The sequence below is a fragment of the Gymnogyps californianus genome, chromosome 5 (assembly GCF_018139145.2).
Source record: "Gymnogyps californianus isolate 813 chromosome 5, ASM1813914v2, whole genome shotgun sequence".
NCBI lineage: Eukaryota > Metazoa > Chordata > Aves > Accipitriformes > Cathartidae > Gymnogyps > Gymnogyps californianus.
In genome coordinates this window covers 35,947,992-35,964,346 of record NC_059475.1, presented here as the reverse complement: position 1 = coordinate 35,964,346, position 16,355 = coordinate 35,947,992, and the positions used below count along the sequence as shown (strand labels likewise).

The 16,355-nt window shown below is 33.9% G+C and overlaps 1 protein-coding gene across 1 annotated transcript in view; it reads left to right on the top strand.

Annotated features, from left to right (window-relative positions):
* Positions 1-16,355, top strand: part of RYR3 (ryanodine receptor 3) — a 210,869-nt gene that overhangs the window by 37,602 nt on the left and 156,912 nt on the right. Inside the window, exons 11-15 of the mRNA XM_050897083.1 lie at positions 4,891-5,064; positions 9,440-9,561; positions 12,723-12,891; positions 14,028-14,163; positions 15,810-15,905. Coding sequence (XP_050753040.1) covers positions 4,891-5,064; positions 9,440-9,561; positions 12,723-12,891; positions 14,028-14,163; positions 15,810-15,905 — 697 coding nt within the window. The remainder of the gene's footprint in view (positions 1-4,890; positions 5,065-9,439; positions 9,562-12,722; positions 12,892-14,027; positions 14,164-15,809; positions 15,906-16,355) is intronic.

Sequence of the window (16,355 nt, the reverse complement as noted above, 5' to 3'; positions counted from 1 at the left end):
CTGTCCTGCAATTTCTTAATATTTTAATCTACGCATATAAATGTATAGATTTTAAGTATATAAACTTTATGTATGCATACTCATAAAATAAATACTTTCTGTTACATTGAATAAACATCCCCTGTTTTCTTACTCTTTTTGTTGAGGTGTGCTTCAAAGGCACATTAGTGAAATTTGTTACAATTCCCAAAATGACTAAGGTGAAGCACAGTCATAATTAATTATGCAGAAGTCAATGATGACTGTGTAATGCATTCATCCCTTCTACCGTGTTTGTACATAATATGGTTGTTAATGTACATTTTTATATGAAATACAAGTTCAGTGTCTCATCATCCTAGGATTTGTGCTGTCCTATATAGAAAAGAATATTTTTATCTCACAATAGGTTATAAATTTGCTTTTGCCTGTGCCAAGAATAAGAATAGCTGTTTATTGTCTGGGCAGGTGAGAGCTGCACTGGCCCATGGGTAGAGACATTAGTGTTTCCAAAGGTGAGGGGAACAAGCAGTGATAACTCTTCCTGAAGAAAGAAAGGTGAGGTTTTGGAAGCGAATAAACCCCAAAGATTGATCTGGACTGTCAGAAGGAAAGGACTCTTAAAGCCAAGTGCTGATTGCATACAGATTGAAGGCAAAAAGAACTGTAGAACTAATAGTTAGACTGGATACATGCAAGTGTGATTATCTTAATTTCTGCACATATGTATTTGTAAACCTTTGTTTTCTCTTGTTCATTTTTCTCAATGAAAAAATATTTTCACTTGCCTGGACCTTAATATGGCATGAATTAAGGGAAATTTCAAGATAACTGTTTAATACCTTCCTATCCAGCTGTGTACAGATCCTTAAAAATAGGGTGCTGGAATACCTGGCTGTTTACAGCACTCCTGTCCTTTAGAATCATAGAATAATTCTGACTGGAAAGGACCTCTTGGGAAGCCATCTAGTCCAGCCTTCTGCTCCAGGTGGGGCCAACACTGAATTCAGACCAGATTGTTCAGAATATACATTGCTGTGGAGTATCCAAAAGGAAATAAAACATTTCTCCGTTGATGTATTCTTTCCAGTTTGGAAGCCATCAAAAGGGGTTTTGTAGGAAAAAAGAGATTATCTTTGCCAGTAGGCAGAGCTATGTGGAGTATACCAAATCCCCAAGGCTTCCCAGGAACCTGTAACACATGACTTAGTCTTATTTTTCCAACAGTTGTTACAGAGACCCTCTTGTTGAAAAAGCACATCTTCATCCTCAGTATTGTTACATACCACTTCAACAGTCTTGTGAGTTCCTTGCTTTTCAAAACCTGTGATTGCATTCATAATGTATTTACTTTCACTGTTTTGTTTCCTTTTGCTGGGTAACACTTGAAATCGAAACAGATAAATTATAAAATTCAAATTAGAGTTTTCCTTAATATGTCCTTACATAAATAAGAATAGAAGGGAGTTTTTAAAAAAGTGAAAGAATATGCTAAAGAACCTTATGGTGCTGATTTCAGTGAAAGCAGCATATGCAATATATGTCTGTTTACTGCAAATTACTGCAAACGAAGCTTACAGGCATCAGAAATTGATGCAAAACCGCCAAAATTATGCCTTTTGTTGGGTTTAATATGGAGCTTACTTTTGACAAAGTTTTAAAATGTCAACCTTTATATTTTAAGGCAACAGTTCTGTAATGCCTTGTGACCACAGAGACATCAGTTTCCCTACAGCAGATGGAATCCTGTTTTGAAATGGGGTGTTCTCATTCCAGCACAGTACTTGGCTCAGTATACTCTGCTGAGCAGAACCTTGATTCTGCTTATAAATTTCTTTGAGAATAAACACTGAAAAATAGGAGCATATTTAAAAATATTTGTTTATTTAAAAATTGTTGTAGCCCAGAATTAATATTTGAGATTTCATATTTTATTTTCATGATGGTATATACAATTGACAATGAAGAAGTTATTGGTGTAGTCTAAGTAAGTAACATTCTGACACATTCAAAAGTCACAGATGACTCATGCAGAAGGATTTGATATCATTTTAATATTACTGCCAGCATGTAGCTATCTTAGGGGCTCAACATGGCATTAGGATGTCGTAATAGTTTAGTAGTAATCATAAAGTTTAATTTGTTTTTGGAATAAGATGATAGGTATTACAGAGTCCTTTACCTACAATCGTCTCTAGAAGTTCAAGTATTTATTTGTAAGTTCATATGTTACAATTATCATTTCCCAGTAAGCACTGCGTTTCAAATACAGTATTAAGCTATTTTTTCTACTTATTTTATATGGGAGGAGAAAGTAGAAGGTAAAATTAAAATCACCTTTTTTTTTCTTGTCTAATGGGGTGTAGAAATATATACAGCAAAGTATACAAAGTACAGTAAGCCCACTAGCAAGATAGGGAAGCTCAGTGTATCAGTCCTCTGCCTTTTATCTTTTTCTTTTGTTAAATTGGGGTAGCCTATGGCAGTACTTTTAATGCAATAACGGTGCGCAACACCAAAAGATACAATTTTAATTAGCTTGAGTATGTTAGATTCAATAGAAGTTCAGCAGTCAGGTTGTCTTTCCATTCTTAGGGGTATATAAATAAGCCCTTAAGCTGTCAAGAGTTTTTTCCCTACTGTATTTTTACAAGAAGACTGTGGTAAAGACAGTTGGGTTTATTTGTCCTGTTTACACTGCCATTCCTTACCTTCCTTCTGTCACATAGGAATCTATGATTCTATGAATTCTCTCATTTTCTAAATCTTGCCCTTCTTCTAGTATATTAAATATCTTGTGAAAATTGCGTCTTTGACAGCTTTGCCCTCAAGTGCCTTTGTTCATTCCTTCTTTCTTTTTTAATTTTTTGTTACTGTTATTTTTCCTTTGCCGTCTTCCAGACCCATGATGTGATTTGTTTTCTTTGACTTGATTCATTCATGGCCTGAAGGAGTTAAACTGAGAATAGGTTGTGAAGAGAGGGTTTTGAAGGAGAAAGTGTTCAGGTATTTTGCTGCTAAGATATGTACAAATATCGATAAGAGATTTTTTTTTCCCTTTCTCCTCCAATAATCTTTATCTGACTATACTTTTCAACTGTTAGAAAATACACCCTCTCTTTGCACTCTGCTATCAAATGACTTGGCTGAAATCCTAGGGTAACTGGAGAGCACAAAGAGCAAAACATCACGAAAAGGAATCTATGCTGTATTGCTTAAAGCAAGAACAGCCTTCAGGCCCCCAAAATCATTATAAAGCTTTATTTCTGAAATTTGAAAAATCTTGGTTTTTCTTTATGTTTAGTGTCGTCTAAAAGGATCAGTATCGCTCAATTTTTTTAAATCAGTAACTTAATTAAGATCACTTGTTACCACATTATGATTTCTTTCATTGAAATTTTCATTGATGCTTGATTCTTGATGCAGACTTAGTATTTGAGAAAAATGTTTTAATCTTCAAGGTGCTATGTAAAGCCAAATAATTAATTGCTGCCGGTTAATGAATTTCTGCTATTTTATTTTATTTTTCATTTAATGGCCTCACTGTAAATGTGTGTTGAAAGAGTTCATCTTTATCTGTACGTGATAGTGCAGTCCGCATAAATATGATGTGACAAGATTTCCCCATAGTCTTGATATTGTAATGGTATCCCCAAGGAGTGTCTTGTAATTTCATTCACCTTCATCTCGGCATTATAATGCTATCTGTTTCAACTAAAATTATTGTTGAAATGTAACGGCTAAATTCCATATAAGTGAAAGTAGATTAGCACAGTTAAAATAGAACTTCTCTTTACTCCACAGATGTTGAACATTCAGTAAACTGAAATGAAATAAGAAAACCTGTTACACATACAATAATTTAAACTGTGTATCAGTCTAACATATTCTGTTTACTTAGCAACAAATGAGCAACTATCTACACTTAAGTTCATCAGCATTTGAAATCATAGAAAAATTATATAATCTAATTACTCTATTTACTTAAGAGTTTTTTGTTTAATCACACACATGCACATGCATCCATAATTTGCTATTACAGAATTCGCTGCACAATTCTGTTCTTATTCCTGAGTTCAATTTTGAAAGGAAAACTATTTTATTTTAAAGAAAAAGATACTTGCTTTTGTACTGGAGACTTAAAATCTTCTGGTTGTGAATGAAGAATAATGGGATTAAAAAATAGGTTGGGCTTAAAAATTGTACTGGGTGTTCCAGCGGAGCGTTGAGCAATATCTTTAAAAGAGATTTGAAAGAATCCAGTTCCTCTTGCAAAGAGGATAAATGGAAAAATAAAATAAATGTAAAAAAATTAAGAAATGCAGAAGTAAAATAAATGTAAAACCCAAGTCCTACTTACTCTAAAAATTAGTATTTTCTTCTTTGCTGGTTGTTGCAATACAGAGGCATTATTCCAAGTGAAGTTTTTATCTGCATATAGTATTGATAAGCAAAAAATTCTTTAGCATAAAAATATTTTAACTAAATTTCAAAATGTGTTTCTGCTCATTTTTCTTTTTCATATTTAACTAAAATTTGAAAACTTTAGTAATACAGAGTTCTATAGACTCTATTAAACTGAAACTTTAATTACATCAGTAACTCAATTATTGATTAGGTTAGGTTAAATATTTAAAGATTTTTTATATATATCTTTACATGGTAATGGATTTTACTTGATTTTTCTTGCTTCAGTGAAAATGATGGTTAAGATTTGAAATTATTTTTAATCAGAATCTGACTAATTAATTGGATAGAAACAGAAATTATGTGAAATGAAATTTAGCTGCATCTTAACAACATAGGTGCATAAACATTGTTCAGTGTTGGAACGTGTTTCAGTGTAGAATTCAATGGTTTATCCTGTTCCAGTACAGAGATTAAATGCCAGCTTTTATTTTATCTTCTTAGGAGCTAAAAGAAAAGCAGGATTCTAGTCTTAAACGTGACATTGATGGAATGGGAGTCCCAGAAATAAAGTACGGTGATTCAATCTGTTTTGTCCAACATGTGGCCAGTGCCTTATGGTTGACTTACAAAGCACAAGATGCTAAATCAGCACGTTTAGGTCCCTTGAAAAGAAAGGTAATGTTTGAGTTTTTTTTTAATTACTTGTAAAATGAATGTTAGTTGCATAACAGTTTTGCTCTGTCCTGTTTTTTTGCCATTCTACCAATGTGGCAATTGTGGGTTTAATTGTTTTGTGCTGTTTTATTGAAAATGGTACGAATGTTTCATTTTAAAAATGAAAGCAATGGTGGATATTAACATAACTATGTAACTGAAGAAAAACTTTGCCACTAAGAAATGTATTTAGCTATTTTTCTTGCCAGAAGAAATTATCAATTTGGGCTCAATTTTTATTTTTGAGACTTCAGTAAAATATGAAAATTCCTGATTTGGATGGTCAAACCACTTTTTTGAAAATCTACATTTAACTGTTTAAGGGTGTAAACTTGTAAGTCATCTTTACATTCACTGGTGTTTTAGATTTTTTAATTGAGTACACTGTATGAAATGGCAATTAAATTTGTTACTTAAGAAATGGCCCTAGAAACTCCTCGAGTTTCTTAAGGGGTATTACAGAACAGTTTCCTGCCAGAATGTTAGATGTAATTGTGATGTGGCATTGAGAAGGTCTTTCTCTCAGCCTTTTGATTATAGGGTATGAGTATATTCTTAATTAGGGGCATATGACCTGTTGTCTCTGCAAATTATGTTTACATTTCATTCAGAATTAAGGGGTTTAGTACCAGCTTCGCATAACTGCATCATTACCAAATGATTCTTTGATTCTGTATTCATAGATTTTTACAATTTGAACCTGTTGTTAGAACATGAAAAAGAAAAAAAGTTCATTACTGAACAGAAGTTGGAATTCTTCTTTAATTACTTGTACGTATGTATATTCACAAGAGGATTCCCATACACAAGCACTGTAATACAAAAAATGAGGTCCTCAGCACACCCTTGGCACAATCTCATTTATTTATGCAGCACACATGGTCATAAACAGGCAGTGGGTGCCCAACCCCTTCACTTTTTCTTAGCAACCTGGCTGATCAGAGAAATTCTTCTTTGTATGCCAGTCATTCAGTATTTTCTTGATAAGAGATTTAATCACACAATGATGGCCTCTTCCTTTCCCATGCCAGTATTGGTTTTGGGATTCTGTTTCCTCAGAGGGTCCAGTTTTACTTCTTGAAAAGGCAACATGTAGATTCTTCCTCTGTATTCAATGAAGAATTTTGCAATAGCTTCCTGTGAAGTTTAGTATTTTTTTTTTTCCCCAGTTTTCTGCTCAGCAGCAAGGGACTAAAAGAACCTCCGTAATTGCCTGTCACTTTTATTCTCCTTTCAAACTGTTTCATTCATGTTCAAAGACTCCAAATCTTTTGTTGCCCTCTCACCTGAAGAATTCTCTTCTGTTAAGTGCCTTCAAACAGAAGAAAACCCCAACCTTCTTGCTTCCTGTAATTGATATTCCTGTGGAGGCAAGAAACAGTTTTTCATCCTCTGCAAAATATGGTACGAGACTATAATTTTGTAAGCAAGTTTAGATATATACATCCCTTTAAATTTTATATCAAATTTATTTTTCTACAGTAAAAGTGAAGTCATAGCTTTGTATGCATTCTCCACCATCATTTTGTCAGGAGATTTTCACTTTCAGTCACTGTAATCTTTTCCGAGCTGACCTGCACTTTTTGTAACATGCCTCAGTAGCCCTAGGAGGACTGAGACATACCTTATTTTTGCAAGAGGCAAAGGGTGGTTTTTTCCCACATAACCTAGCTATTATCACTGACAGCTGCTGCAAATCTACAGAGAGGAGAAAACAACTATGGCATTAGTTCTATTATAAAATACTCAAAATGCCAAGTAAGAATTTGTATTGTTTAGCTTTGGTGTAGTTTCATATATCTGGTTATCATGCTGTCTTTGCAAGACACAAATATGTAAGAAATTCTGGCATCATTTATGAGGCTTCTGTTACACGTTTTCTGCCAGAATTTCTCTCTCTCTCTGAGATCTTGGTAACCAAGGGTTCAAGACTTTGCCAGGTAGTGATGATGTCAATGTTCTATTCAACATTCCTCCACCATCCAGCGTGAGTGATGGATGCCTGTCTTTTCAGTTTGAGAGCTTGCTTCTGTGCAAGCTATGAACTCCTGCAGAGCTCCAGAATGGTAGAGCTCAGAGAACAGAGAAACATATGCTACATGTTTTGGATTCACATCCTGGAGACCATTGCTCAGGGTGTTGGTCAATACCAATGCCCTGCTGTACCTCAACAAGCAAGGCAGTGCAAAATGCCCCTTTATACACAGGGAAGTGATTTATCTGAGGAATTGGAGTAGGCAGTGCTGGATGCTTCTGGCTGTGATCTACTTACTGGAGTTCTAAATAGCTCTTTCCTGTCATTGTGGTGGTTCTGGATGATTTAGTTGAGGTTTTGGGTTTGGTTGGGTTTTTTTTTGTCAGAGAAATAGGGAAGATTAGGTCCTTCTAAAAGACTTCTTTCTTCCCTGATCTGCTGCATACTCAGGGAGAAGAGTGCATATCTGCTACACAATGGTGAAGGTGCAATTACTTTGCAAGGCGTGGCAGCTTTAATATCCTATCTGTCAAATGTTTTCATTCCTGTACCATTCCTGTAGTTCCAAAATCTGGAGCTACATGCAATGGCCTGAGGAAACGTTATCTGATTGTCAAATGTTTTCTTGCCGGTTTTGTGATGGGAAGAACAGTTCTTTAGTTATTATTCAGTTAAGAGACCTCAGGACCCTTTTCTATGGAATAGTGATATTTCAGATAACAAAGACACCCACAGTGTGACTCTATATAAAGAATTACTTGAACAAAGAAGAAGGATGACCAATATGTAAAATAGTCTCCTTTAAGGTAATATTGTCAATATACTCATTCAAAAATGTGTTCCTAGTCTTCTCTGTCACATTTCCATGGATTCTGGGGTCCAGATAAACTCATAGGTTGATGTTTGCCTCTTGTAAAAGCACTTCCTCAGCATGTTTGAAGGAACAGAGCACGTGTACTTTGGATCCTGCCAAGTATAGAAAAACATCATTTTCCAATGCTTTGGTATACCTATATGCCAGTATGTACAAAAAGCTGTTGGTAAATAACCTTCCCATTTGTGGCAGTAACCACTTGTACAACATTATTAGTTTCTTTGTTAACTATTCAGTGCCTTCAGAATTACTCAGCTAACCGGGAAGTTGGGCAGCAAATTTTTACTATCTCAGAGCTAAAAAAATACATTTTTAAGTGGAGAATTCAATAGGTTATACATTGGACAAAGAAGCAGGATAACTCACTGTCCTGGTTTCAGCTGGGATAGAGTTAGTTTTCTTCTTAGTAGCTGGTACAGTGTGTTTTGGATTTAGTGTGAGAATAATGTCGATAACACGCTGATGTTTTAGTTGTTGCTAAGTAGCGCTTATCCTAAGTTAAGGATTTTTCAGTTTCCCATGCTCTGCCAGCAAGCAGGTGTGCAAGAAGCTGGGAGGGAGCATAGCTGGGGCAGCTGACCCGAAGTAGCCAAAGGGGTATTCCAGACCATGGAACGTCATGCCCAGTATATAAACGGGGGGGAGTTGGCCGGGAGGGGCAGATCTCTGCTGGGGCATCGGTCAGCGGGTGGTGAGCAATCGCATTGTGCATCACTTGTCTTTTCTTGGGTTTTATTTCTCTCTCTCTTTTTTTTTGTTATATTCCTTTTCATTACAATTATTATTATAATTATTATTGTTAGTGTTATATTTTATTTTACTTTAGTTATTAAACTGCTCTGATCTCAACCCATGAGTTTTACTTTTTTTTCCCCATCCTCCTCCCCATCCCACTGGGAAGGGGGAGGGGGGAGCAGCTACGTGGTGCTTAGTTGCTGGCTGGGGTTAAACCACGACACATTTAATTCGTACAATAATGCTGCAGGATTTTAATGACTCAAAATGATCCAGACTTGTTTTTGTGATACCTAAAAATTATGCTGTAATTTTAAAATAAGTAAAATAAAAAAAAAATGTAATTTTTATGATGTTTGTCACTCCAGCTTGATTTTCTTGTCAGTAGTCTTCACGTGTGAATCCTTTAGTAAATGATGCTTAAGATAGTGAAGATCCTCTTTCCCTGACAGACAGGATATAGAAAGAATGACATTTTTTGTTTCAGTTAGAAAATATTTGATAAGCATATAAGTTTAATGAATTGCGGGAGAATAAAGGTACATTAAAATGTCTTCTCTGAATAACTTTTATGTGAGATTGACAAATTTGTAATTAATTAATAAACCGATGTTCAGATAAAATGGTTAACAAGTAGTAACTCAGCATAGATGCAATTACTGTTTTCAGTGCAATATTGAAATGTTACAAAATATTTAAAAGCACATATTTTTTTTTAAGTAATTATTGTGATAATTACTGACTTTCAATAGGTTATATTACACCAAGAAGGCCATATGGATGATGGTCTAACCTTACAAAGATGTCAGCACGAGGAATCCCAGGCTGCTCGAATCATTCGCAATACTACAAGCTTATTCAGCCAGTTTATAAGGTAGTTGTTACCATCTTATATACAGTCATTTTTTGTTTGTTTGTTTTTTAAAGTATTCTGAAATAAGAATTTCTCTAACAGAATCCTTATTTCCTGCTTTCAAGTACTTGTATATAGCAGCTATTAGCAATATATTTTTACGGACTTGAGTTTGTAATTTTGATGAATAATGCCATTAAATAGATAAAACAGCTTATTTAAGAATTTTTACATGAAATCTAATACCTTGAAGCCGGAAGCAAACCGGATCATAATCCTGGTTTAAGAAAACATGCTAAATGATCTTAATGTAACTCCATTAGTAAGTATTCTACAGTAGCTAGAACTCCACAATATTCATAAAAGGGTTCCTATTTTTCTATTTTTCTTGGTAAACCAAATTTTATAGCTAACTATTCACATTTGTCAAACTAATTGGAAGGAATATTGATGCCTAATACTGTTTAGATCAAAAGTACGATGGGAAACCATAGCAGTCCCAAGTCCATGCAAATAAACAACAGAAGGAAGTACAAAATAGATCTCTATATGTCTGGGAGGAGAATACCAGTTTATTGCCTTCAAAATCTGGGCTGAAACATTTTACCTGTACCTTTTTAATCACCCATCCTGTTGATCCTCCTACTTCTCTGTCACCCCTCTGATCATATCTGGAAGATTTGAAGATCAGAGGAGAGGCAGTTCTCTCTGGTGAACTGTATGCAGTATAACAGATTATATGCAGTAACAACAATTAAGGCAGAAGGCTAACTCAGCTGAGAAGGTAAAAGGAACAACTTCTTAACTTCTATCTCTCGGCTAAACTATTATGTGAGCATTCCTACATAGTGACTATATCTGATTTTAAGGAATAATTCAAGTTGTGATTCTAAGACTTTAGAATAGAATCAATAGAATTACCTTCTGAATAGTATTTATCTTCCAAATCTTTGCTGTGCTAGAGGGCAATGCAGTTAATAATTATACTTCAGTAAGAATTATCCGAGATTAGGCTGTTACACTACCCTGTATAATAGAACTCAAAAACTAATGTGGAAACAGTGATGGCTGTTTCCACAGATCAAAGCACCAAAGCCCTTGGATACCTGGGCATTGTGAAACATGCAGTATATGAGTACCCTAAGCACGGAGTCAATACTACAAAGGATATTAGAAAGTTGGGGAATTTAAACAATTTAATATGACACCAGACTTGCTCTGTCATAATCTTGATTTATTGAGAAAGTTAGATAAAGAGCTGTGCTTCTTAAGTAGTAGCCTGATATTCTTGCCACACATATGGCAGCATAATACCTTTCTTTTCAAGGAAAAATACAGTCTTGGCCAATAGCAAAAAAAATGTGTTGGACGTGAATATCATTTAAAGCAGTTTATCTAAATTTGTATGTTACTGACTGAAGGGCCTTTGCGTCCTCAGGAGATGTTGAATCTTAATGAACCATTGACAAAATGAACATGAAAAGATACTGTATTTATCACATTTCATCCCTACTTTGGTTTTTTGGATGCAAGCCTGTATTTAAACAATATTATTTATGAAATAGATTTTCTGAATCAAAATTTTACTTTCTTTCACCATATTAATGCACTCGCTTTAGCTTAAATTTTTCCAGTCCTCTTGAAGTATATGTTGTAGGTTTGTTCTACTGCTTTATATCATCTGGCCTGTCAATTTGTACAAAACTGTTCAGAATGTTTTCTGTCACTTACCAGTTTAGCTTAATTTTGGCAGACCTTAGTTATGAATAAGTTTGAGACTTTACATGGAAATAGTTGTAAACTGGTTGTTCTGACGAGGGCTTTAGTATTTGGATAGTGAAGGTAAGTATCATGAAAACTGTCTTACATATTTGGTTGTGTCTGACTTTTTGAATAATACCTTTAGCTATGTTAGTTTGAAAATATGGGGCATTTTGAAGCATACTTTTATTATGCTATTTCTTTTGTTACTTTTGTTCCCCTTCCCTTCCCTCATTCTTTAGAGTAGATTGTTCATGACATTTATCTTACATTAGTAATCTTACACAATAATAGCTCTTTAACAAGCAGCAAGACAAAGATCTTCAATTCAGTGGAAGTTCCATGTTTCCTTCACTATAGGTCTTCCATACGATATGTTTTGTCTGAAGATTTTTAGGGTAAAATACAGTTCTGTGTCAATGCATATTCCTTTATAATTGCTGACATCAACGTATAAGAATACACAATGAAATCGGTAAGAATGTATGTAGTACTAAAGAAACTATTTTTTCATAGTGCTTGACAGAAGTTTTAATTATGATGATCAAGTGGTCATCCTTGTATTGCTGCCTAATAGATGAAAAAATAAAGAAAAATGAGTTTATAATTAAGAATTTGCTTCCACAGAACCCACCATATGAGACTGCTTTTAAAGCATTACTTCTTCAGTATCACAAGGGACTTCACTACTCCTTTGTATTTCTTGTGCTGAGGATATAAAACCAGAGCCACCTCTGCCAGCAATCAGCTCCTCCTAGATTATACTGTTTATAAGAGTGCGTCAGACCCTGAAAAATTGGGTTGTCACCCAAGATTGAGCAAATGCTCGAACAGGAAAGAGACATTATTTTACTGATAACTGAGATTCCTTGAAATGCTTTATATTTTTAAATCCCACCCTTCTTTATTTTCTCTATAGAGTTGATACAGAAGACCTAATTAATGGTTAGGATTACCTGTTATTTTTGTGTTCTTTGTCTAGAAGACTGGGGGTGTACAGCCTCAATAACTGCTACTATTTTAGTCCATCTGCACATTACGCCTATATCATCAACAGGATTTAAAGTATCTAAACAAAATCAATTACTGTAAGAAAGGACTTTGGTACATCTGTAATCTCTGTTTCATCTTTTTGCTGACTTATATTGTTTCTTCTCATTTTTTCAGTTTTTTTAATCATTCTCTCTCTTTACATCAGTGCAGAAAGGGAAATGTGATTCCACTTTAGGAACCTCTGAGCGCTGGACACCCAAACAATAGATGCTTGAATGATTTGCAGTTCAGCTGTTGCTCATATACATCTGTCATATGTATAACAAGACTTGATTTAGATACCAATGGAAAATAGGCTGCTACATAATACTGTAAATTACAGTGGGGAAATGAATAATGCTGCCAGTCTTTCTCATTGTTTTCCATAGTGGAAACAACAGAACACTATCACCCACTGCCCTGCCTATTGAGGAGATGGCTCAGACTCTGCAAGACCTGATTACTTACTTCCAGCTTCCCGAAGAAGACCTGGAACATGAAGATAAGCAAAGCAAGCTTCGGTCACTCAAAAACAGACAAAATCTATTCAAAGAAGAGGTACAGAGAGAGGAATTGTTACATTATTTTAATTTTAAGTGTATTGTGTCACAAACATTGAGAAGAACCTAAACATTATCATCTAGACGCATGCCTATGATTTATAATGTAAAGTTCCATAGCTGATATATATATATAATAGACTGTAATGCCATATGATAACTTGCTGTTATGTATTTTTCACTTCCACACTTGTCACAGGCCACAAGCTCTCTCTCATAAAATTTGGTCTTAATACTTCTGAGCATCTTTAAACAGATGTCATTTTTAAAAGAAACGATTGTGACAAGAAATTTCTTTTTCTCACTATGTAGTTATACATTCTGGATACCCAAAATGAATAATAAAACTTGGATCAATGATAGATGTTATTTCTGGTGTCTTTTCTGTCCGCCAGGGTGTGAAACAGGAACTATTTATCTCTAGAAACTGGAAAAATGCTAGTTTTAGAGAAGGATATGTATTACATAATTGTAGAATTGCTCATCTGAAAATGGAATAATTACACTTCTGTATTTATATTTATATATTTTACATATATTTATAATTATTTATATTTATATTTATATATTTACATATATTTATAATATATGTATAATATATGTATATAATATTTATATATTTTACAATGTTTTTAGAGTTGTTTGGATTGTTTGCAGGTTTTCAATACCATTTTAGTCTCCAATCAAACTGAAGCTAAAAATCTATTCTAGTATTTGAACTTCTTTGTTTTACAGATATTTTGTTGGATAGTAAAATTTCCACCTTTTTTTAATCAACAAAAATTCTTTTGTATATAAATTTAAAGTTTGGGTTTTTTTCTCCTATGTAAGGGAGATATTATGTAAAAAAGAGTCTATTCACAAAAATTATAAAAGCCTTTATTGTCAGCTTTGTTTATTCCTTACTTTTTATAATACTTAGCTGAGTAAGGAACAGTATGGAATCACTCTCTAAAATGGATGATTCTGATATGGAAAAATACATATTCAAATCTTGTAAGCACAATAGTTTGGGTTTTTTTAATCTGAGATGATGCAACTTTTAAATGCGTACATACAGGACAAAATCTTTTAAAAGGACAACAACAGCTTTTTCATGTACAGTTTGCTTTCCTCTCTGTCATATACGTTTAGGGAATGCTGGCACTAGTCTTGAATTGCATTGATCGCTTAAATGACTACAACAGCGCAGCTCATTTTGCAGGAATTGCAAGAGAAGAACATGGTACAGCATGGAAAGAAATTTTGAATCTCCTTTACAAATTGTTAGGTAAGTTCTTCAATAATCTACTAATGTAAAAAAACAGGATATGTGTTCTTTATATTCTACTTGCTGCTTCACCACCAAAGAATACTTTGTATGTTATTCATTCTACCGTGTAAATTACAGAATTTCTTCTATATACTTACTGATATTTATTATAGAGAACAGAGTTTATTGAGCAATGATACAGCAGAAAAATAAATCTCAGCTAGGAAGAAGATTGGTGCAGCATGCCAAATGCATATCTTTTTTTTTTTAATTTAAATGTACCTGTGGTATGCAAATAGGTGTGAATTATTATTTTAAAAATTAGAAAAACTGGAAAACAGTCTTTATATATGAAGCTGAAGAGAGGTCTAAAAATAATAGTCAGAACTTGTAGGTCTACTGAATCCACGTTTGTCACTTGAGGCTTAGATTTAAATGTTAATAATTACATAAAACAGAAATTAATTTTTTTTTTTTCAATTTCAGTACCATGCTTTCTAGAGCGAACTTCTTTTGTGTTGTAGAAGGGCCAAAATTATAGAGTAGGAGAAGTATGTATATGTGTATTTCTTTAAATCACTAATTTGATACCTGAGTTGCGTAATATAGGAGAATCTTGTCTTCTGATGGAGTTTAAATACATTCTAATTTCATTACAAAGAAAGTTAGTCCCAAAGCATAGTAAAATACGCAAGTCGAGAGTTAGGACAAGAATAAAACAAACCAAGGGGAGTGCTTTGAAGCATGAGGTTATTCATATAGCACAGACATGCAGATGCTTCTGGTGAAATCTTCTCATTGCTTTAGAAAGTAATGAGATACCATTGCCTGCATTTACTACAGTCTTACGAGTTTAAAGAAAAGTTTGATGAAAAAAAACCTCTTTAGTGCTATGTAGGCCTTTTCAGATTTTGTCATGATTTTCTTCTGCAGGTACATCTTGAACACACTTGTTCTGATGTAATAAATATTAAGTTAATGCTTCGTAATAAAAATCCTTGACAATTGTATACAAAAGGCTTTTGTGTGTTTTTCTATGATCAGTAATAACTTCTGGAAGAAAAAAAATCAGTATTGCTTGAAATACTTGAATGCTGATGAACTTTCAAAGTGCAGTCAAATAACATTGTGTTCTGCGCTGCTGAAGACTGAAAGCTATCCATTCTATAACATGTTTTAATCAGAAAGTAGAGCTAAAAAGCTCTACTGCTCTACTGAGACCCAACCTGCACTTAAGCTTAAACTTCTGCATATGATCTTCCCACTCATTGGTAGGAAGAAATAGAAAAAGAAGTGTTTCAGCCACTTGGTCATGACAATGCTTGACATTTGCATCAAACAAGGGTGATCGATAATTTCTCTTTAAATTTAACAATAAAATAAAACATAAATAAAACATATTTCTTGCTGAAATTCTTGTTTATCCAGTAGACCCCTGTCAACTTCAAAACCTACATGCTCTTTAGAAGTTATGTCAGTTGCTGATACTCAGATTAATGAAAATCTTAATTCTTTATTACTGTAACATATTTATATTTAGGATATGTCTTTTTATTATTTTGTGAACTTGTTATAAAAATTGTCTTAAAATTTATATGATTAACATTGGTGATTTAAAAAGGAAATCTCCTGTCATAAAATTATACCTTGTGGATTTTTTCCAGCTGCTCTCATTCGTGGCAACAGAAACAATTGTACTCAGTTTTCCAGTAACCTCGATTGGCTAATAAGTAAATTGGACAGATTAGAATCTTCCTCAGGTGAGACTCACTTTTATCAATGTAAATTAACTATCAATACACCATAGACAGCTGTCTTACATTATAAATGTCAGAGCAGTTTTCCTTGAAAACAACATGTGTTAGAAAACAAATACACTGCATTTTTTTTTAATTGAGCAAAGTATTACATTTAAACAGACATTTTTGTGGCATTTTTTGGTTCCATACATTTGGTATGTGCAATACTACGTCCAGTCAGTGTTGAATGTGACTTCGGTGAATTAATGGATTGGGTCAGACAGTATCAAGACTACTGTCCCATTGCTGTTGAATAACACCAGAGTTGTTTGTGGGCACAAGTACAAATAACAGAGAGAGAGAGAGAAGGGTTTTTGAAGGGTATCAATACTCTTTAAAAGTGTTTTCATTCTCTTTTTAGGCTGGAGAAAAGATAGCATTGCTTAAGATGCTGTGTTATTTACTGAGCTT